Raw genomic sequence first — 24,259 nt, forward strand, 5'->3', positions numbered from 1 at the left:
ACCTGCTGGCAGTTAGCATCATCTTCTCTGAGTTTTGCTCTGAGGAAGCCTCATAGCTTTCTCCCTCACTTTGTCAGTATAGAGGAAAATGGCAGAAACAATTTAAACTTCCAAGTTTTCCGATACAGAAGGACTCCTGTGACTTCTGCGAGCTGTTCTCCACTCTGACTTGTGAGACCTTGTGGTCAGCAAGGAGAGATCCTTCAGTCCTCAGGCACTTCTGCTGTGTCCCAGGAAACAGTTTCTAGTGCTTGATCGAATAATAAATCTAAATTGCTGTTTCCTTTCAGCCTCTTAAGAACTTCCCAGAAACTTTTGGGGGCCTGACCAAATTTGAAAAACCTGAGTATCCTAAAAGTAGCTCTGGAGACTCCTGGTAACTGCTTGAGTAGTTAGGATATATGTGCACAGGCTCCCAGGTGGGCTAAATCCTTCCTAGAACCACAGTTCACCACGTGTTTGGGGCATTTGACTACGCCGGCACTCTTTTGGTGGGAGCAGAGGCAGCTCAGGAAACGAATGGTTCTTCAGCCGCCAAGAGCATTCCCAAAGCTCTTGGTGGCTGGAGGACCATTCCAAAGAGTTCAAAGGGTTGAACTCTTCAGGATAGTTCTTTGCTGGGCTGGAGACATGGCAGAAGTTGCTCTGTTGTCCTTCCTCACCCTCCAGCTCGACACAAGGGTCTCCTGTCTCGTGGTTAGCCCAGTGCTGCTCTACACTTTTGAAGGACAAAATTGTCAGGTTTCTTTTTCCTTTTGCTCCTGCCAAGGATGCACTGAAGGGTGCTTTAAGAGTTTTTGACAAAATCGGGAAATGGGTGCAGAAAGAAAAAGTTTGGGCCACGGGAACAAATGCTCTGAAGTGAGGAAGTATCTGTTGTGTGGATGACTGTGCAACATGCAGTTTGGCCCAGACTTGCCAGATATTTGGGTTTCCAGTTAGCTACATAGGTTAGCATGCTGCCCTGGCTGTTTAAAAAGTTGGGTTGCTCTGGTTACGGTGAATTGGCAGGATGACTCCTGCAGTAATCCCTGCATGGCTCCAGGGGTAGGTGGGAGCAGACAGTGCTGTTCAGATTTGTTTTGTGCCAGATCTCTAATACATCCCACTTGTGTTTTATGATAAGAGCTTTCCAGAAGGCTTGTTTAAGCCTGCAATGTTTTAGCTGAAACTTTTAACATTTGAAGGAGGGGGGTGGCGAATGGGATGGGGAAGAAGAGAGAAAAAGTCTTCTGTTGTATCTAAGGTGGGTTTCCAGGGAGCTCTACCTGAACTCCTGGCAGCTCAGCCTCATGGCTGTGCTAAGCCCGGTCCTGGGCACGATTTACACTGTGGGTCCGCCTTAGGACTGAGACCAAAAGGAACCTGCCTGCTCCTCCGCCCCTCCAGTGCTCTTGCCATCTATTCCATGCTGTTGTTGCCTTTAAGAAGTTCCAATCTTTGCTGAAATTTCAAATGTGTTTTAAATTTTAAGTCTTGTTTGCACCAAACCCAACCCTGTTCCATCTCTGGTGAAACTCCATGTGAACTAAAAACTGTGTTTGGTGGCCAGACCTAATAAGCTACAGTTTTCTGTCTTATAATGGCGTATTGTTTCCTTTTTCTTTCTCTTTAGTATGGCTATGAGGCCATTTATCATAAGTGCACTGGTGGATGCTCATGCAGTCAACTAAACCTCTTGTTTCTTGACTTCACACCTCTCGATTTTATAACTTAGGATAACTTAAGATTTTCTTAATGTATTTAAATGTTAATATTTGGAAATATATATATCTATGTCTAATGGTTTTGTGTGTTAAAAGATTATTATTTGCTTCTCAGTAGTCTATTCTGCAGTTATTTGTAGTGGTTCTTGCAGCAGAAATGTCTGTGTCCCCAAACGGAAATCATTTCTCCTGTGTCCCATTCTGGTGTTCAGGCGTTGAGACCGTCAACCTGATCTGCAAGACTGGCACAAGTAAAGCAATTGCAGTTTGCCTGCAGCCTGTAAATTTCTGCATTTGTTTCAGATTTAATTTTCACAACAGTGGATTGAAGTAAGGCATAGAAATTTCGAAAACTTGAATGAACTCAGAGATGTGATTTTTTTGAGTTAGGACTTCAGGCTCCTAACTTGCGTGCTTCTCTTTTATTTTACCCCAGAGCTTGCTTGCTTTTATCTTTTTATTGCTGATGCTAAAGTGACTTGTCAGCCTGGCTACAGAAACCTAACACATGCTTTTTTTTCTTTAGGCACTCAGTGTTACTGAAACTCTGATCAAACCTTTGGAAAGATTTAGGAAAGAGCAGCTAGGAGCTGTAAAGGTTTGTCCCTCATTGTCTTTATGATAAGTTTGTTTAATTTCTCTACTTGGATTGCATTGCGGTAATGACATGTATTTGGCAGAGAGATACTGTTGTTTGTATTTCATGTATTCACACTTCTTATTTTCTACTTTGAGAACTTGCTTCAGAAACAAATGGAAAGTATGTTTCAAGAAGAGAAGAATGTGTCCTCTCCCTTCCTTCTCTCCTTCCCCTCCCTTATCTCTTGTGTCTGGAATAGGAGCAATCCTGCTAAGAGCCAGCCCCCCTTCCTAAAGGGTAACCCTGGTCTGCTTTATATTTGCTTGCAGTTGCACAATCAAAGGCTGAAAAATATTAACTACTCAAAAGAGCTCGCTCATCCATATACTTCTAACCGTATTTTTGCAACCTGCAAAGTGAAAATTGCATTTATTTTGGTTTTTTTGTTTTGTTTTGTTTTGAATAAATAACTCATTGCTCTGCATGAGTGGGGAAAAATAGGGACGGAGAGGCTAAAGACAAGATTTCATTCAAAGTTGGTGGATTGGTGTATTTTTTGGGTTTTTTTTGTGGAAGTGTTCAATAATTTTTTTTAAGATTGTCACTATATTGTGTGTATTTAAGAAAAAAAAAACACAGAAAGTAAACTTCATGTATTAAATACAGACTAGCTTCCGATAAAAGTAACAAGGACAAATTTGACCTCTTTCTACTCGTCTACCTTCCTTCTTCTAGTGAGAAATTTAAACGCATATTCAAAAGAATGAAAAGAAAAGAAACCCCAGCTATTTAACACAGTTTTCTGTTACAAAACTCAATTCATACGTTTTTTAAACTACCATGCTGCAGATGTTTTATTTATAATTGCATGACTTCATCAGCAGTGATATTTAATAGCTAAGATAATGTTTCAATTATGAGAGCGCTATACATTTTGACTTTAGCAGGAATGATTAACATGTTCTGAATATGATTTCAGTGTTCATGAATGGAAAATGCTCTGTTGATCGTAAATCATTACAGTTCAATAGTACAATGAGCTTTGTGTAATTTTATGGACTTCTGAGAAGTACATCAGATGTCCCATCCAACATACAATAAAAACTTGGTCTCTAATATAGGGAATCTTCCAAAGAAAAAGAGGATTCGTTCTAAATGTAAGCTGTTGTCATAAAAGCAGCTGTAATGAACGGATTATTTCAAACGCATTTTGGGTGTTAAAGAACATTGCCATTTTGGGGGTGAGAACTCCTAATGCTTTAAATTATCTCATGATCTTCACTTATTTCCTAGTCAGAACTCTGTCCCTGATGTTTCTAACATGACAAGTTACATTCACACAGTCTACACCTTGCATTTTGTTTGGATGGATGTTTCTTCCCTTGTGTCCCTGTATACTGTTTCTGTGAAGCTGAAGCTCTTATTTGTGATTTAGCCTCTTTTTTTTTTTCTTTTCTGACAAAATTCTCGTTAACCTTAAATAGAACAGTCTTGTATACTTGTGTAACATTTAGGTAAAAAACCTCTAAAATATTTAACTCTTTGAATATTCTTAACTGAATATTTATTCAATGTAATCGAAGTACTGACTCTGGAAATATAATACTGTTTAGCTCTGAAAACCAAGTTACGGCATCTAGTAGTGAAATAGATCTGGAACATTGTGCAGTATTTGCTTTAGGAAAAATTTACAATCTACCATTACAAAATAAAAGTTGAATCTGCTGCCTCACATTTTCCTGTATCTTACATCCCCTGCTGATGAAATGATCTGAGTTAGGTTTAAGCAGAAAAAGAAAAGGAAAAAAGTTTAGCTCCATAGTGCTGGAAGCTGAGACTCTTATTGAATTACCCCTTAGTAAAAGGCATTGCTGCTCTAATCCCAGACTACACGTGTAGAGTTTCTGTCTTTGCCTACTTAGAAGTCAATAGCACTCTTTTTTTCTCTGGCGGCACTCAAATGTTGACCTGATCAATGAAAATTTTGCAAATATAAACACACTGATTTCTCCCCCCCACCCCTACTTTCTTCCTGATTTCCCATATGCTAATATGTTATCTCTAACCACACTAACACCATATGTGTATCTTAATGTTTCTCAGTTTGTAAGGAATATTGTGGCTGCTTTTTTGAAGGAAGTTCTTAGACTCATAATGGAGAAAAAACTAGCATTTTTGGTAAAAACCCTTGCTGAGAAGCAATTCTAAACAGCTTAGATCCCCTCTTTAAAAGAATGCCATCTTCAGAATCCAATCCTTCAGAGAACAAAAACATGTACCACTTATAGATAGTATTATCAAAAATGAAAGGTTAAGAGAAAAAAAATGACCAAGTGTCTCTGTCGAGTCAGTTCTTGAATATATAATTAAATACTTGATTTTACTTATTTTAGATTATTTTCAACTGCATTTAGTTGTACTAGAAATAGCTTCAAAACTGATGGGTTGATTTTTCTCAGTAGTGACTTCTGTCTTAATACACAGAGTTAGGAAACTAGAACTGAGGGAACTAAAGGGTTGTTTTACAGTGTCTTCTACTAAATTAGATCCAAGAACTGAGATTTTCTAGAAACATTTAATGGCTGTCCCTCTTTTGATGGTCAGAGAAATGGATTTACACGTGTAAATGATATTTGTATGTGTCTGTGGGAGTTCCTCTTTTGTTAGTGTGATTTTATGTTTTATGGAGATTTTTCTTTTTTTACTTTTTTTTTTTTTTTCCTTCTTTTTTCTCCACGGGGGCAACAACAGTCTGGTAGAAGCAAGAATTCAGCACAGAGGTCTTTGTATGGCTTTAAAACCAAGAAATCCTATGGAATATGGAGCTGTATTCACTTTCGGTTTTGGACTATGGAACTGTTGGAACTTTTCCCCTGTCGATTGTAGAAAGTTCTTTTTTTCAGTGAAACTGATATTTCCCTTGAAGTCCTGTATTCAAAAACAAGATTATGTCGATGATGCAATAAATCAAGAAGAGAATTTTTTTTGGCTTTTTTAACTTAGAAGATGTAAGCATTCACGTGATAACCTTCACCAGAATGATGCAATGGGATTTCATTTCAAGTTAGTGTTTAAATTTTAAAAATTAGTTGGAAACGTAGTTTTCCTTAGTTATTGGAGCTATGACAGGTTGTTTCTCTTTGTTTCTGATTTTAAAATTTTAAAAGAAGGATTTTAAAAGAGAAAAGGAGGCTTTTCTTACATTTATATATATAAATGAACGTTACTTTGTTTCTAGGAGGAAAAGAAGAAGTTTGATAAAGAGACTGAGAAGAACTACAGTTTGTTAGAAAAGCATTTGAATTTATCAGCTAAGAAGAAAGAGCTACAATTACAAGAGGTATTGTTGCCTCTCTTTTTTTATGCAAGCTAAAAGCTTTTAAATAGGTAAACATATTTTATGCAAATGCAAACCCAGCATTCTTAGTGGTAAAAGAAAAATTTCTGTCAACTGGAAAGGTTAGTGAGAAAACCAGTATTTGATGAACTTAGTGGTGTACCCCTACCATGTTCTGAATCGAGGCCTTTACTTGGTGTGTGTATGAAGCGCTAAACATCATGTTAATTTTTTTTTATATAGTTAAGGGAATAGCAAAGTGCAAGTATATTGTGGAAAATTCTGCATTTCTTATGAGGCTTTACCATATATGCAGTTTGCATTGCATTGCATGTATTGACTAAGTGTCCTGTGTTAATGCTTAATGCAAAGTACAGCAAGACTTGTATTCCTGAAGGAAGTGGGGTTTTGCCTTTTTTTTTTTACTTTCTCATGTTTTGAAGATCTATTTTTTTTCAAATAATGCTACAGAAAAAGTTTGTTGACAATTTATAACTTAAAAACAGATCTGTTTTGCCTGGCATTCCTTCTGTCCCTGTGGGGTTTGTCATCATCATCATCATCCTTATTTGTAATAGCTTTTATTTCTCAAACAGCAGCAAATAGTACGTGAGAAGACAGCAGAGGAATCTTGCAGAGACTTGCTGTAGGCACAGGGATTTTTTTTCAGAGAAATGTAATTATGTCAGAATTATTAATGCTTAGTCTATTTATACTTTGTATCATTAAACACTTAATGTTTTCGTCAGAGATAACTCTTCTCCCTTCCACCTACCCCACCCCAAATAATCTATGCCATTTTTCATAACAAATGGTTAATGTAACTGGCAAGTTAGGTAGGAACTTAAGAACTCTAATTGTTCTTGAGTTTCACTAGGATGTTACTTCTCAGTAGTGTGTTTGCCACATAGGCTCTCGTATGCATGAACTTTTGGGGTGTTGAGCTGTCCCAATGAATTATAATGGGAATCGCTCCTGTCTCAAGTCCTGTACTTTTATCAAATTGATCAGCTGCCAAAGAACTTGATGCAGAAAAAATGAAAAAGTTTTAATTATGATCTCTTACTTGATGACATTGAGAACCATATTTCAAAGTTGGAAATGAAACCTAACCTCAGTGGAAAAGTACAAAATGCCTGCATGAGGCATTTTGAAGCTGTATCGAATACAGTCTGAAGTTCTAGAGCATGTGTGAATACTAGAATGAGCAAATAGATTGGTTTTAAATGTCCTTCCTAGTTTCATGAACAAAAATTCTGAAATTCTTCAGTTGGGCTTTCATTTGTGCATTTAATTTTGGAGTATAAATGTATAAGCAATTAAAAAAAAAAGACTTGCAGCATGTTGTCAGAGTGCTAAATAGGAAAAGCTTTGTTGCACAAAGCTTAGAAAATAGATGTATGTAATTGCACAGGAGCTTCCTAATTTATTATTATACTTGTGTCAGTTCCTGACTGGAGTAAATAAAGTATGCAGGTATAAATTTGACAAAAAATTGATGAAAAACATGCCGTGTTGTGGAGTGTGTCTTATATTAACATAGCCTTTGATTCTCTCAGTGGAGGGATGTTCCTGAAACTTCACTGGGGCTCGGTGTGTGTCTTATTTCTGTATTTCTTTGGCAGTACACAAAGTACAGTGTAACAGTGAGCGAACTTTATGGGTGCACGGGGAGGCTCATCCCTCAAAAAAACTGAGGAGAGAGGTGATAATTTCTTTACAGGGGAATGGAGAGGAGTTAATAAAAGGGCTGTGTTGGGTATTGTATTCTTGGGGGAGGCAACCGAAGCAATAAACAACTGAAAAGCAAAGAAGAGAGATAGAAACAGGCTTATGTGGGGCTTTGGTGTATCTAGGACAGTCTTACCATCGATTAGCCAGATGTCCCAGCAGAGCCAGTTCATAGTGTTTTTCTATGGCTACCCTTCAGTACATGTATATATCATTAGAAACTTTGCTGACAACTCCAAAGCAATTCTGATGCTGCGTGATTTATAGGATGCATCTGAATGGTTTGGCTTTTTGAAACATGTTTTCTTACTGATGTGCATATCAGTGCTTTATTTTTTTAATGGCATTTGTTGTTATGCCCCTTTAACTGCTGACAGATTTCTAGCACAGAGCAGCAAAGCACATCTTAAGGCAAAACTGTCTTAAAGCTAATTTGACTTATCCTCTTAAAGCACAGCAGTCAGTGTCCTGCCTGAAGGATATAGTCTCAGTATATAAGAGAGAGAGCGTATGATAGTAAGTCTGGTCCTTTCACCTAACCCTTTCTCCATTCCCTTTTGTAATTTAGTGTAGAAGCAACTGGTATTATCACATGGGCAAAGGCTAAGTGTTAATCACATAGAGTATCCCTTTGTAGCGTTTCTTTAATGTATTTTAATAAAGGTTTCCATTACCCAGTTCTTGAAGTTCTATAGTTTAACGAGGGCACATGTACCTTATTAACTTAATGAAATAATACATATATGCTAGAAAGTTAAATATTTATCTACAGGTGAATGGCAGCTGAAATATAACTGTTTACCATCAATATGGTGTTGGCATTTTAGGAAAGCTGAGCTTAAAACCAGCTACAGCTAATAAGGCTGCATTTTAAAATATTTAATGCTCTGCGGAAACTTATGAAGTATCCACTTGTGAAGAGTTCACCAATAAGTCAACTCTTTTTAATTGCTTTTCTTGCCAGTCAGAGTGAGCAAAGGTGTGGGATGGGTACAGTAGCGTTCTGGCTATTTACAGCAGTTATTTCGGTTATAGAGTAAAGCTTACAGTACCAGCAACGTGGTTTTCAACAATAACATTTTCTTCCTTAGTTTGACTGGAGAGATGATTTCCCACTTTTCTAATGGAAGATGCTGCTAGCCCCCTCTCTGTTTAGGCAGGTGCTTTTTCGGCGCTATTAAAGCGCTACATAAGTACCTGCTCTGATGTATTTGGCTTGGATTCCATAGAAAAGAAGCTTGAAAAGGTGTTACTTCTAAAAAACTTAGCCTCATGATTAAAACCAACATATGTTATCTCGTAAAAGGGAATTGCTGCTGCCATTTAAAAGTAAATGAATGAGCTGTGTTGTAAAGGAACAAATCTCAGCCTGGAGAAAACTATCTTATCACTTGCCACTTGTGTGCTATACATGTGTCATTTTGAAGCTGTCTGCAAAATGTCTTTGAAACTTCATTAGCTGTATTCTGTGTGCAGGCAGATAACCAAGTGGAGCAGAATAGAAAACACTTCTATGAGCTGTCCCTCGAGTATGTATGCAAGTTGCAAGAGATACAGGAGCGGAAGAAATTTGAGTGTGTGGAACCTGTAAGTACCAGTGAATTCAGCCTGCCCCGTCATTCATAAGGGACAGAGAAGGAATGCAACTGGACAAAAGCCAAGGAGCTCTTGCTTTCTGGGAAAGCACATGCAATTGTGCCACTTATCAGAATTTAACGTACTCGTTACATGTGTGCAAATTCCTAGTACAGATACACTTAACCAGGCATCTCAAAGCTTACCTCAGTAATTACAGTTGATTTGGATCCATTGATGTTGATTTTCAGAAAATTAAACCTTGCGCTGTACTGCAAAAACATTGATTTATGGTATAAGTTAGAATAGAGCGTTCAAGAAGATGATGTTGGGTGATGTTGGGGTCCGATGCATTTGGGTTTTTTTGTTTTTTTTTGTTTTTAACCACTGAAATGTTATTCCTGACTTGTGGAAGAATTCTCTTTTCACTAGCAAGGCTGCACTTAAATGTCTATTAGTGAAGGAGTGCAGATATAAATTAATTAAGAAGGTGCTGCCGGCTAAAATGCTCATTAACAGGTAGTCTGATATGTTTGATTTCAATTGTAATTGAATCTGTGCAGAAATCAAGGGGTTCCACTGAATTTCAGTGAGAATCATACATGTACTGACCAGATTTACTTAAATCTCTGAGAAGAACTTATTCTAAAATTTTCTGAAGTCTGCATCAGCTTTGTAGTATAAATGCAACTTGAGGAAACAACAAGAGAACAGTCAGTGTAATACTGAGATAAAGGGAGGCTGGATCGTGGAAGTGACTTCCGTTCACTCATGCTCTGAGGTCTGTGTTTTTGGGCCAAGTCTATACTTTTATTCTGACACAATTATTTTATTGTAGTAATGAAAAAAGTCCCAAATGACCCTAATCAAAGTAGTTGGTCATTATGGAGTTAATGAGCTATATATTTTACTATAGCTTATTCCTGAATGAAAAAATGCTAAAATCCTTAAGTGGGAATAAATTGCTTAAATTATCTTAGCATTGTTCAAGGAATGGGAAAATATTTGTGAAAAGTGGTTGCTTGGGATTTTTTTTTGTTGTTGACGTGTTGATGTTTTTTGGTTGTGGGGTTTTTTTTCTTAAATTTTCTAGTTTTTAATATTATTTTTTAAAAATCATAAATAATTTTGGATTCAATTCTTGTGTTTCAAACTATTTGAAGTTTCCTCAGAGCCAGACTGGAGTCTTCAAATTATGTTTTTGAAACATGTCCCTTTCTCTTTTCTGAAAGCTCCCTCTGGATGGGGCTGAACTTTATGGTGCTCAATTTGTATTTGAAGTTTACACTAGGGTAGGAAACTGAAATTATTTAGTACCAAATTCTTATCCCTTTTCCCCTTCACAATACTTTAAATTTATGTGGTTTTTGCATTTTTGAAAATGGTTTATTTGCATATGACTTCAGACGTTATTGACTATCTTCTTCGGTTTGTTCTGTTTAACAAAGAGAGTTGGTCTTTCCTATAACTTACCTGTGTAACTTCCTTCTTTCCAAAAACTTGAACCAAACAGGAGAGATAAGCCGTACTGCTCCTCACCCTGTTTCCAATATAGTATAACTCGTTCATCCTTTTAAATTGAAACACTGAAGTCAGAAACTGCAACGTGGTCTGCAGACAAAAAGCAGTGATGGATAAAGTTGCTGGAGGGAAAGCTTTCTTCTTCGAACAAACCACTTGACTCTGTTATGAAAGTCAGCTCAACGTGGTCATTAGCAGGGAGGGGAATTACCAGGGAAGTGGTGACTAAAAGTCGGAATGATCATTACCTCCTTGTGCACAAATACTTATTCCAGACATCATTGGTATCAGAGCTGCTAGAGGAAAATGTTACATAGGAAAGTTTGGGAGATAGGCATTATACGTTGCCTATGGTCAACTTTAATGTAGAGATCAGTTGTGAAATTCCAGAGACACGACAACCAAAAAGGTCTATATACATAGCTGATAATTTGGCTCTAAATAGTTATTCATAAATTGTAGGCATTCGTGGAAATTTGTTTAAAAATAATCATTTTTCTGATCTTTACGAAAAAGGCTATGTGCAACAGTAAATGGAGTTTTTCATTCTAACAAATCTTTTGCTTGTATTTCAGGTGCTATCATTTTTCCAGGGTTTGTTCACTTTCTATCATCAGGGATATGAACTTGCTAAAGACTTCAACCATTACAAAATGGCCCTGCAGATAAATATACAAAATGTAAGTTGAGATTGATATCTATGCCTTTTCTAATTTTTTGAGTAAAATTGCACATTAAAGTTACTATATGTACGGTATCTATATTGCCAGTACTTTCCTCTATGTTAGTGCATTGCCTGTGAACTTTGGGGATATAGTGCCATCTCCTGGCTAACTAACCGCATCACTGAACAAATCACCGCTAATTCCAGTGAGTTCTGTGTCATTTCTAATACTCCTCTTGAAAACAAACACCATGTAAAAGGCCCCCGCTCCTTTTTCCAGTTTTTTATAGAGACATAAGACAAGGATTATTATGAAAGAGTTTAAAAACTAATGAAATCTGTTAAAATGCACACAACACTGGAGAATTCAGAGGGCAGGGAATGAAATGCCAAGGTTCTCGGTGTTTTGGGTGTGTTTGAAATTGAGTATGTGGTGGTCATGTCTGAGGGTCATTGCTTGATAGGGCCATATTATCCGTAACTAAGAAAAGGAAAGAAAACCAGCTGGGCTTATCAGCATATTTTTGGCATATCAGCGTATTTTCTGTTGTCTGCCAGCAGTGTGACTTGGAGTTTCTGTTTGTCTTGAAGCAGCCCTTTCAGGCAAGAACATCCCTGTTGTTTTGGGGTGCAGAGCTGTATAGGGAGACTTGGTGTAAGCACCCATGGTGTATTTGACAGAACGATGTGTTTCCTTCAAGGGCAGGCTAACTGGTTAGCCACCACTAGTTAGTGTACCCTCACACCAAATTTTCCAGTGTGATCTGCTCAGGACTGGGAGAACAGGAAGCAAGGTGAGAGGCTGAAGCAGTGGGACTGACAGTCACTAGTCAGATGGTCTGTTTGCTTCCTTGAGATTTGCTGAAGAATAAAACTCGCTCAGAGGAACTTGTATGTGCCAGAGGCCTGTTGGTAGGGAACAAACCATGTACCTTACTGCAAACAAGCAATTCATGATGGTGCGTCTGTTTTGTTGACCTCTTAGGGCATCTGGAATTAAGACACAAAAACTACTTCTCAGAGGTTGCAGTCTATTTTTAGAAATGGCTTAACTAGGAGACATTAGCAGGGAGGTGGGAAGGTGGAAGAGAGGATTACGGTTGTTGTAATACATAGTGACATGATTCATGTATCACAATACCATTCCTTTAATTTTATTCCCATATGTTTACGTCTCAAGTTTCCCTTGAGCTGTTGTTTGGTTTGGGCAGGGGAACTGAGTAGTGGTAACTTCATAAGCAGACTTTCATGGTAGAAGTCAGTGTTTCTGGAAGAAATTTCAGGACAGACTTGCTGCTTCTGTGTGCTTAGCTTAACAGAGTGAGGAGCAGCATGGAGCTGCAGTGGATAGAGGGGAGCTGATGCAAGACGAGCAAGAAATGAGACATGAGAGGGAAGCTGTGATACAGTTATGAAGAGCTGGATTTCAGATTACAGATGGAAAAAAGTCAGTGAAGTGATCTGAAGAAGTGATGAGCAATAAGAAAGTAAGCTAATCTGAACAGCTGCGTTTTCAATTGGCTGAATGACATTATAATGTGCCCCAGGAAATCCAAAAGAGATTGAACATTACAGCTCAAGTTTTATGAATAGATAGAAAGAATGACCTGGATTTCAAAAAGCTGTAGAGAGAAAGGAGTCGAGGCTTAATAACTGAGGTAAGAGGAGAATAGAAGGAAGCATCTGAAAAGATCATGAGAGGACATGACGCATTCTCCACCGTGTTGAAGATGAACAAAACATCCCAAAGGAAAAATGAACTAGGGCTTGGCTGTGGTACAGCTGAGCTGCTGTCAGAACACTGGATTGACGTGTTAGAAATTGAAGGGTACAAGGTTCAGTACAGAGAGCCTAGCTGGATATGGAGAGTGATTTGAGAGTTGCCAGTATAGCTGTAGGAAATGCCTTCCCTTTCATTCAGGTTGTCTGTACTTTGAGAATGATGCTGTGGATTTCCTCTCCACACCCTGCCACAGACCCTGCCTTCCCCTCACTCCCCTGCCAAAATGAAAGAAACAAAAAAAAACACCCCAGCCTTGTAGCCCAAGCTCCAGTAAGCTGATTCTTCCAACAGTCTTATATATCTTTTGTAAAAATCCTGCATCTCCAACTAGATTTTGCTGCACTCCCAGGACTTTTATCTCAGTTCTGTGCCCAACCCCATAGAAGGATCATTGCAGCTGTGGCCATGCTCTCCTACCCTGCAAGCAAACCTGGCCTTCCCTGGGAAGAGGAGGCATAACCACACTGGTGCAGCGGTTGCGGTCGACCCCTGGTTAAGCTCAGCTTTGTCACAGCGCAAAGGGAGACAGAAATTTTCTTGAGGTTTCTGGAGCCTGTGGTGCTCCCATGGTAAATTTCACACACTCCGATTTGTGATCACTGCACAGTTAAGACAAAGCTCCTGTCAGGGGCACTTAAAACATCTAACCTTGGAGTGATCAGTGCTCAGATAGGAAGGTTTAAGTATGAGCAATCTGTCACTATCAATTTTTTTGGCTTTGTCCTGAGTACAGAGCGTATTTTTTTTGATGCTGCTCTTCTAGGAAGTTGTTAAAAGGAAGTTAGAAACTTGTTTGGAGCCTTGGAAATGAGTTTATATGCGGGGTCTAAGTCCAAAATTTGCAAGCGGATGTGACCTGAAATTGAGATGATGGATATGGGGAGGGTTCAGAGCAGTCATTTTGCCTGGAGGTAAGAAGGCCGTTGTTCTTAGTCATCACCTAAAGAATATGTTCAGCTTTCTTCTATAAAACATACGGGTATGGGTGACTGCTCTGACCAGCTTGTGTGGATTGTATTTGTGCCCGTGAATAAACTCCTTCCAAGCGTAAATCTGGAATTTGCATGTACAGATGGCCAGTCGTGAGCATGGTGTTAACTGTCTATGTGCAAGAATTGATACCTGTTTGTGTTAATGATATATTTGTCAGAGTATGCAACTGTATGCTTGTCCTGGGGAAAAAAAATAAAAATAGGTGAGGCAGCATTTTCAGAAGCTCATCCATTTCCAGAAAAATAAAGGTGCACTCAAAAAGCAACAAGACACGTAAGCATGCGTCTGGAAGCATGTTCTTTCCTCAAAACATATATCAACTGGGGAAAATACCAGCTTGGAATTTAAATATATGTTTTCAGTTTGTGCAATTTGGGCAAGCGGGTATGCGGCGAAAACTAGGTATTACCATGATTGTTTTGGTTTTGTTATTTGCTCATTGGACAATTGCCAGAGTTTTTCAGGCCAAACTGAAGCATTTCTTGTGTCAGGTGTGAGCTGCTCTGTTATTTTGGGTAGTCCTGTTGTATAATTTGTGGATGGTGTTGATTACTTTCTGATTGTTTTTACTAATATTCTAATAAATATTTCTCTTGTGGCTGCTTGCAAACTTTGGAATGAGTGACATTCAGGAATAATAATCAACTGGACTTTGGTTGTGGGGGTGTTTTTTTGTGGGTGTTTTGTTTGGTTGGTTGGTTGGTTTTTTTACATGCTGCTTCTTGTGTGTCATCAAAACATTTGGCATGTGTGTAGTCTCGAGGTGTATATATTATTGGTGACATTCCTGTCACTTTTTCTCAATAACCACAGAAAATCCTCTCCTTGCTGACAACTAATAAAAATCTAATGAGTTAAGCCAACATCTGTAGTAATATTTTTCTAAGGAAACTTGAACGTTCAAATCCAAAGTAAATTTGTACTGAAGTAATTTCACTTCTTTCTGAACAGGTCAGCGCATTGTTTTAGAAATCTACTCTTTCCACAGTTACAATTAAACCACGCTTTAATTTTGAAGAATATCATAAAACTTTAAGAACAAATATACATGGAAGTTGTGCACTGGCTGTCCTAAAATGGCCTGAATCATTCTCTCCTTTTATAAATAATTACTATAACTCCTATCTGCCAGGAAGAGTAAGTCTTTCTTCCACTCTCTCTACTAATGGGTTTTTGCCATCTTGTTTTAGACACGAAATCGTTTTGAAGGAACAAGGTCAGAGGTAGAGGAGCTCATGAACAAGATCAGAAGAAATCCTCAGGAACATAAAAGAGCAAATCACTTCACGATGGAAGGCTATCTCTATGTACAGGAAAAAAGTTAGTTGTATTTTTGTATTTCTATAGTGCCCATATCGTGCATACAGCCAAGTTTTATTTCTACAGGTAACATGAAGATGCAAAGAATTTACAGTTTCTTAAACAGAGTTATCTGAGTAAATGTTCAAAGTCTCTAATGCCAGTGTTACTGGAGCTCATAAAAAGGTCGTGGTGCTGAAAGTGTGACAGTTCTTAGCAAAGATGATTGAATTTGGGGAAGTTTTATTTCACCAAAAGATGTATTTCGTGTTATTTTTAATCTCTTATTAATGACCTCCCCTAGAACTGTCAAACACTTGTTGTCAGACAACAACATGAGTGGTCAAATTGGGCTCTGAAAATTGGGCTAGTTTAGTATGATGACATTGACTGTCATTTCCTTGGTTCAGTGATATGGTTTCATTACCTAATTGTGATCACAGGGTCAAATATAGCAGGCTCAATGCTAGGTAGCTGGTGTTGAAAATCTTGTTGTGAAGGAGCATGTCACACAAATCGTATCTTGTCAATACTTGGAACAATTAGAAATCTTTCTCACTCTAGTGAAAAAGCCAGATAAGTTGCAGAGTTCTTACTGCTCAAAGAATGGCCACAAAGTAATTTTTTATTTTTTTATTTTTTTTAAAAAAACCAACATTATGCATAAATCATATTTTTTACATGTGTGCCCTTATAGAAAGTTTGTTTGCTTATTCTGATGAGAGATTTTACTTTTATGATATTTAGTTGATTACTGTTTAAGTAAAGACTTCTGTAAAATGTTTCACAAATGAAGACTCTACAATATCCTTTATGGAAACATCGGTATTACAGTGTTCAGAAAAAAGTTTTAAGAGAACTAGCAGTAAAAATATAAGAAAAACCATTATTCTGTGAGATCAGTTCACTGGTCTTGGTCATCAGAAAAGATTCAGAAGAGGTAGGTACTCCTGAAGCTGAGTTAGGGAGGAGCAGGGCAGTGAGACCTTCCATGTTAGGAGCAGTGGAATCCTATGTCAGCTTGAGCCACTCGTGAAGGGCTTCTCTGATACTCTGGGATAGAGTCCTTCAAAAGAGAAGATTCTTTTGCAGACTGTTTTTTGAAAAAACGTAAATTAATAGAAGTGAGGAGATACAGAGAGTCAGAATCCAAGCTTTAACAGTTAACATTATGGTGCAAATCTCAATAATACTGTATGCAGTAGGCTGGTCTCTTAAATAGTTATATTTTATGTACAGTGTGCACTGATGAATGTTTTGGTGTCAGTTTTGGTGTCAGAAAATGTGATCAGACCTTAATCAGTAGATAATGTAGAGCTCACAACACAGGTGTGTCAATCTGCAGTTATTCAGCTTCAAATTACTAAGTGTAAAACTAGATTTCCATGTTCTGCCTAACTTATGTTTCCAAGGGGGATTTATTTTGTAGGGAAAAATTATTTTATCTGTAGTAGTGAGAGAAAGGTACGTTAATGATTCTTTCAATTTGTCATAAAGCGTAAACGTGAAATACTACCTATATCAGTTTTCAGAATAGTGAACACTGGTTAACATTTGTATTACTGTGTATGGTGTTCTTAATTCATAGCTTTGTTTTAAATACTTCATTATTAGGAATTAATTAGGATTCTTAAGTATCATTTTGGAAAGCAGGAGAAGACAACGTACGAACTGGAAAAAGTTCATACTATTTAATGCTTTCATTTTATGTAGGGCCTGCTCCTTTTGGTTCCAGTTGGGTGAAGCACTACTGCACGTATAGGAAAGAGACTAAGAAGTTCACCATGATCCCATTTGAACACAGATCAGGAGGGAAAGCTGTAAGTGTATTTTTTATATTCTACTCTTATACTTGTCCTGTATCAAGATCATAGGATGTGTCAGAAAAGATGCGTCAAATACTTTTCCTCTCTACCTCCTTGCCCCTTTTTTTCTTCTTTCTTCATACAATTCAATCTGACATTTAAGGACATTAACCTAAAGTAATGGATGGATTAATAGATAAGGGCCATTTAGAATCTGGTTTATAAATCAGGAAAATATAATAAACTTAGAAATTTCTTTCTTACATGCTCCAGTCAGACTTTTCTGTCAGAGATATAAGTACTAGAAGAAGAACTAGAAAAGAGGATTTTAATAGGAAATGTAATTTCAGATATCTTTGATAGCATCTGAAATATTCAAGACCCAAGATTCTGTTGATCTTTAAATGGCTTTAATTCCTATTGAAATAGTTGGGAATCGAGGGCACTCAGCACCTTCAGAGATGACGCATTAAACGAATGCATTAATATGGATGAAGTGCATTTTGTTGCAAGGAAAAAGGATATCTGAAGCTGGAGAATAATGCTTGAGTAAATGCTTGTAAATGTAGCACCCTGCCCTATCTTCAAATTTGGTTAGAAAATCACGTTGCTGAAATTTTGTCAGGGTATTATATCCCATTAGTTTGAGCAAGGGGAGATGACATTCATTGCTTTGAGGGCTGTGTATATTTACAAATATATTGAATTTGGAAGAATCTTTCAAAAGATCTGGAAATCCTGCCGTACTGAAAATTAGTGGCATTTGGCTTCCTTAATCATTTCAGTACTTCTATGAATTTTTTATTCTGATTTAGTCTAATTGTAATAAGCCACTTTAGTTAATATAGCATGTGTGTAAGCATTTGGCATTCTAAAACACTTATGAAGCCATTTCTGCTGTATTAAAAGATCTCCCATTTTGAAACCCACAATGCAGTAACTCCCTCAGTGACAACCTGTGTCTGGAGATGTTGAGTAAGACAAGAAGTAATTAAAATGTACAGTTAATCCTGATTAAATCCGGTACAACTAATGCAGCATTCAAAGATTAATTTATTCGATTTCTGAATACTTAAGGGTAAAATATGATCCTAATATTGGTTGGTCTCGAAGAAAGGACTGGTTCTGTCTGTAAGACAGATTACAGATAGTAAAGAACACTTACTTTATTCTAGTTACTGTAGCAATAGCCTTTACTACAGGAAATTGCTGTCTGACATAAAATAGGAGAAGGCTCTTACACTCATTGTGTGCTTATGTTGTTACCTGCAAAATCTTTATAGCAAAATATCTTTGTTAGTTTAAATTACTGTGGTACTGTGTCATGCTGTAAAGTACCAGCTAAAATGGACTCAATGTTTTTGCATTTATGTCCCAAAAATTACCATGGAATTTATGTGCTATCGTGCAGAGACCTGAATGGCAACCATGAGTGAATTCTTTTGCGAGTGTCAGTTTTCAGTATAGCTTTTGCCATTATTTTAATGTAAATTTACCTTACTTGGTTTCTGTAGCCAGCTTACTGAAGCTTTCAATTACTGTGTCAAGCAGATAAAAACTTTCTTTTGACAGGGTGATGAGGAACTCTTCGTCCTTACGTATTGTACCAAAAGAAATACAGATACCATAGACAGGCGATTCTGTTTCGACTTAGAAGCTTCGGACAGGTAAGCTCATGAAACGTGCTAGAGAGGACTCTTTGTAAGTACTAGTTAATATTACTGTTGTGTTTTCTTCTTATTTTTTCAACCCTCATTGAGACTGGCAATGGGAAATAGTCACTGGAGGAGCAGGCAAGCGCTGCCATATCCCACTGCATTTTCCTTAGCCGCGTGTAGCAGAAGCAGGGAGGATCTAAACTGAAATGTAGACGTATAAACTCACATAAAAGAAAAACATAGGAAAAGTTAGAGAAATGAATTGCTGTTATCATTGTGAAGAACCGTGGCTTAAATTGAAGTACATACAACTATAGTGAAAGACTATGATCACAGTAATAATTCGTACAGTCATGACCATGTTGTATCACAAGTCTGCTTTCCAAAGTGACGTGTCGCTGAGGGTTTATACTTGCTTCTCGGATTGAAAATAAAATCATTGGGATTTTGAGGCTTTTTGTGGCTGGTGTAATCATCCAGTGCATCCTCAATATTGTTGCTGCTGCCTTTTTGAAACACCACCATTTTATCGCTTTATTTCAAAAGAGGAGAATTGCTTACTTATTTCACTAAAAGGATCTTAAAAGATTATAAATATTGCTTCTTGTCAGCACTGTAGTCTTCCTTCATTTATAAAGGTGAGAGAATCTGACTAAATAGGATACTGCAAATAAATACAGTTGGGGGAACCCCACCTTCTTTTGGTGCAGATTGTATCTGTGCAGAACAGGACCATATCTAGCATTAAACGCTAGATATAAATTAGTGGAGTGTTGCTGAGTTTTTGCATCCAGACCTTCTGAGCTGTTTTTAACCAATACAATTGCTCTTTATACCAATTAATGACATTCTAATTTATCATGAAGCATGTCTCCAAGCTTTATAGGTTTTTGGGGTTTTTCTCTCATTAGATTCATAGTGCCCTTCACTTTAAATGCGGTGTGACCAATGCTGCCAGGCCCCTCTGTCCTATGATTGTTGGCTCAGCAAATATGTCTGTGATAAGGAACATATGCACGTGCACAGTCTTAGGTGGGAGGCTGCGGCTAGCTTGCGTGGCCAGTCAGGCTGGCCTGCCCGTGGCATGCCCATGTCTGTAACAAGCAATGCGTAAAGGAATGTGAAACTACCACTGTATCTGAAAACTTCCAGCACATATGGCAGATGGCAGGATACCATTTACAGCTCGGGTGGCGTTTGTCACAAGTCTTACCGCATGGTTTGAACTTGCATTTTAGATTTGAGGGCAGGGGATATGGCTTACCTCTTCTAACACTGTGTCCCAACAGTAGGAGAGGGAGTAGTGATTTTAAAGTCTTGACATCAGCTCCTCTTGGGTCAGTGTTTTGGTCAGTGTTAATAACGGGTTTCAAACTGTGCCTGATAAAGTTGCTAAAAAAGTACCATGAGAAATGGTCAGTCCACCCGCCTCTGTGTGTCATCTCTGCTCAATAGGGTATCGAGTTAAACAGAGATGGATGGAGAGCAGTGTTTCCTTGATCCTGCACAACAATTTTTCATTCTCTTTTCTGGGAAAAGAGGGAAAATTCTAATCCATCTTTCTGTCCAGATATAATAGACACAACTGGTCCACTGTGACCTTGATATCAGACATTTTTCTTTTAATAATATATGTGTGTAGTACTGAGATGTTCCCATGGAGATTAGTTCTGTGCTGCAGGCCATTAGCCGTTTCCTTGGTATCAGTTCAGGACACACTTATCCCTCAGCTTGTCCAAGTTAAAAAATAACATACAGATTGACAGCTGGCCATGGGGTTTTCTTTGTTCCTGTGCTGTGGAAGGAGGCAAGATTGTAAAATTTTAGGAAGGACGTTTTAGTAGCAAACACTCAGCCTTGTGCGCAACTTGAGCATAGTTTGGAGCTAGCTGAATATTTACAGATTTTTCTTTTAAAAAGAAAGCCGAGGTGAATTCTTTTTTCTTTAAATCCGCATGCTTATCACTATAAGCTCTGAGGGTGCTCGGATCCTAGCTAAATCTCTGGAAAGTGATGTTTACTTTGTTTCTAGTACTCCACCATGTTTAGTGGAGGTGACTAGTGGAAAATGTAGAGAAATTTAAATCTTAAAGAGATTGCAGAGGTCTTTTGGGGTAGGAAGAATACTTTCTATTGATAAAGAGCATTATCCTTCTGAAATACTACTTATATTTTAATTTTACCAATACAGAACAAGGAGGAGGGAAGGCTTTATCTCTTTTGACTTCAATTTGAAGACAAATAAATTACATTCCATGCAGCATATACTGACTTTGGCATATTGCGTCTAGGTGATACTCTTTGATGACTTGACAGTTAGTAATTTTAGTGAAAAGAAGGAAAGTTTGCCCTGTATAAAAGTAACTCATTTTGGTTTAGTTTTAACTAGTAAAAGAAAGTAGAGAAGAAAAAAAAAAATCAGCATGTGAGATTTTTTGGTTAATTTAGCTAATTACTTAGGGTATTTTTTGCTACCGAGTGGTTAAGTTTGCATGTTTCTGAGGGCTGCAGCTCTGTGCTACTAGCAGAGCAGTTTGCATTGAAAAAAGCTGGTATGTCTAGAGAAGCTGTTGCTTACTTTTATTACTAATACCAGTACCAGCTTCTTTTAGTCATAAAGGTTATTAGTTGCAGAAATTGAGGCAAGGCTTCCCTTGCCCACTCCAAGAGCTCAATGTCTATCACTGAGAATAGTAAGAGATTCCATGTTTATGGCTTAATAGTCTCCTTGCTTTCACTAATCAAAAGAGAACGACTTGCTTGATTGCTGCCATTTTCCAAAGTTATAGTTGGATCTCCTGAGTTTAGATTGCTAGAGGGTGTGTGCGTGCCTTGTCCTCACATGTTGCTGAAAAGAGATTTTGAGCAGGAGGTTATTTGTACCTGTAGAGTTCTACGCTGCAGTTAAATTGTGTGGTTTGATAAAATTTGTGTCAAGGTGAAAACGAACTATAAACGTCTCTAGTTTCAAAAATATGGACTGTTACACCTTTAAGTAAAAGTGGGATTTGTGGTGGTTTTCTCTGTGCTGTTGTTTCCGGATAGCATTTTCCCCTACAGCTATTTTGCTACTTGAAGATTGATTCAGTACAAAAGAGAGAGAGAGGGAGAGAATGTTATGAATTAATTCTCTGTTTCTATCCATCTCTATATAATCAAATTTACAAATTTGCCAAAAGTATTGGCAGGCTGAATATAACAACTTTTTTTTTAATTGGCAGAAAAATAATTACCCAAATAACCTGGTCTGCTTTTAACTCTCTCTGCTTTGTAGACTGTGCTGAACCACATGATTACTCTTTTTAGTTTCCAATTATATAAACACAAAGGTAGATTTATGTTAATCTCACTAATCCCTACGTCCCACAGTTGTCCATCCTTCCCTTTTAGGAAAGTTACAATAATGGAGTTTTGTACTGAGATACTGTATAAGGTCTTGATTATTTTTGAGACATTTACTGGAAAACTGTGATCATTGTCACTGCTCTTAAGCTGAAGACTACACGTCAAATAAGGTGACAAAAGCCATTTTTTATGTATTAGCAGAGCAACGCAAGAGCAAGTTTATTTAGAATTCGCAAAACAGTAACTCGCAGCAAGTGTTGGAATCAACAAGCTATCAACAATGAATTTCAAATAAATAGTTTGCAGATTACACTCATTTCGCTTTTCCTCCTTATCCTTCCCTGTTTCCTACTGTGTGTATCAGTTCTATACCTATTAATTTAAGGTTGAGCAGTGTTCAGAAATGAAGAAAAAAAGCCAACCCTTACTTCTAGGGCAATGGGCTTTTGCTTGTAGTTGGAAGTAGAATTTGACAAGGCAGTGCTTTAGTTGTTGGTGGATGCGGCTACTCTATGTGGTTGGTACTTTTGCAGGCCTGGAGTTCCTGTGACCATGCAGGCATTTTCTGAGGAGGACAGAAAGCTGTGGATGGAAGCCTTGGATGGAAAAGAAGCTGTAAGTGACATTTTCTTATGTTCACTTATAGCATAATGGAGAAATTCTCTCACCCCCTACTTCCTAATCCCATTTATACTTTAATAAACTGGGATGATGTCGTTTGCAAAATGATATATTCAGTGAAAAAAGAATAAAAGTGAAATAAAGCTCAGGAGACAAAATTGGTAAAGCTTAGCGTAGATAACTCTTAATGCTGATATGAGGTATTTTTCGTTGTAAGACAGCATTGATTTTTATAAATGGCTTCCCATCACAATGATGATATTGGTATTCTAGAAAATGTCTACTATAAGCACATCCACTTAGCCTTATGCTGACATACTGCATTCCAGTGGCAAGACTTACGTGAGTTAGATATATGGTGATGGTATTATTATTGTTGTTGTTATTATTATTATAAAACTAGATAAAAAAAATCTGTGTCAGTGGCAACAAGGTTGTGCTTGAATTTGCTTAATTTCTGGTTCACATCAGGAAATGGGTCTGAACTGCAGAATTGAAAGACACTGCAGATTGTTCTTACAGTCGTAAATATTATATTGGTCTTGGTTTTGTGGGCCAAAAATAATGGGGTTTTCTATTCAATGACACAATCATGTGTCTGTCCCCAGTAGTTGGCTACTGGGGATTTTAGCAGTAGGTTTTATTGACATCACTGTCATAAAAATCTTGTTTCATCTATAGAAGCGTTTATTACCATTACATGTTGTCTGAGCTGGACTCTCCAATAAGCTTACAACTTCTGGTAATGCTGAGCGGGGACATAATTCCCAGGATTCATCAAAGGAGTTCACAATGATTTAAGTGAACTTGAACTGTGGGAAATGAACCTGCAGAGAAACACAGGAACATGGAGCACATAAATCACAGTTAATTTCAGTGGCTATAACTAACATTGTTCTGCTCCCCAAGGAACTGTATTTGTTGAGAATTTTTTAAAAATTTCACTCCTTAAAAAGTGAGATTATCTGCTTTCTGAGGGGGCACAGAGCTCTGGTCCTGCTGCTAGAGCTGTTGTAGTTAGAGGTGATATGTTCTAGCTGTAAACAGCTGCATTTGTGCCTACTGGGGAGTAAGATTGGGGGTGTCTTGTTTCTGGTTTCATAAAGGTCTTTAAAATAATTTATGTCTTTTTACTCGTTGCTTTAGCTGTTCATCAATTTGAATAGAGCAGATGCAAAACGAGAGGGAAGTAAGTATTTGAATTACTATAAAGCTGATTTTTATTAACATTTTACAATTGAGAAAGGCAAAGGTAAATGCTTTTCTATGGATCCAACATAATTAAATATTTTATTTTTAATCTTGAGTTCTGAATATACTTTTGTGGATTTTGTAATTAATGGATTCTCACAGTAATGCAGTTTAGCACATACGTAAGAATTGTAGGACTGGACATAAGCTAGAGAAACAGTCTGGTTTTGCCAGTTTACTTCATTGACTCAAAAAGGGGTTAATTTGTATGTAAATGCATCACAATTTCTTAATCCAGATTGTGTATACACATCTGTTAGAATGCATAAGTATGGTTTTAAAAGCAATCACAGCTGAACATAAAGGTCAGCAAAATGCATGTCTTTAAAATGTAAACTGTAGTATGGAAGCAAAAGAAATGTCTTTCTTTAAACAACATTAGCTTTCTTC

The 24,259-nt window shown here is 37.5% G+C and overlaps 1 protein-coding gene across 7 annotated transcripts in view; it reads left to right on the top strand.

Moving 5' to 3' along the window:
* Positions 1 to 24,259, top strand: part of ARHGAP10 (Rho GTPase activating protein 10) — a 163,580-nt gene that overhangs the window by 60,940 nt on the left and 78,381 nt on the right. For all 7 annotated transcript variants that reach the window (XM_054202145.1, XM_054202148.1, XM_054202146.1 and 4 more), the window contains 9 exons: positions 2,233 to 2,304; positions 5,525 to 5,626; positions 8,831 to 8,941; positions 11,026 to 11,130; positions 15,081 to 15,210; positions 16,903 to 17,009; positions 18,567 to 18,661; positions 22,531 to 22,612; positions 23,765 to 23,807. In XM_054202145.1, coding sequence (XP_054058120.1) covers positions 2,233 to 2,304; positions 5,525 to 5,626; positions 8,831 to 8,941; positions 11,026 to 11,130; positions 15,081 to 15,210; positions 16,903 to 17,009; positions 18,567 to 18,661; positions 22,531 to 22,612; positions 23,765 to 23,807 — 847 coding nt within the window. The remainder of the gene's footprint in view (positions 1 to 2,232; positions 2,305 to 5,524; positions 5,627 to 8,830; positions 8,942 to 11,025; positions 11,131 to 15,080; positions 15,211 to 16,902; positions 17,010 to 18,566; positions 18,662 to 22,530; positions 22,613 to 23,764; positions 23,808 to 24,259) is intronic.

This window comes from Rissa tridactyla, chromosome 5 (assembly GCF_028500815.1).
Source record: "Rissa tridactyla isolate bRisTri1 chromosome 5, bRisTri1.patW.cur.20221130, whole genome shotgun sequence".
NCBI classification, from domain to species: Eukaryota; Metazoa; Chordata; class Aves; order Charadriiformes; family Laridae; genus Rissa; species Rissa tridactyla.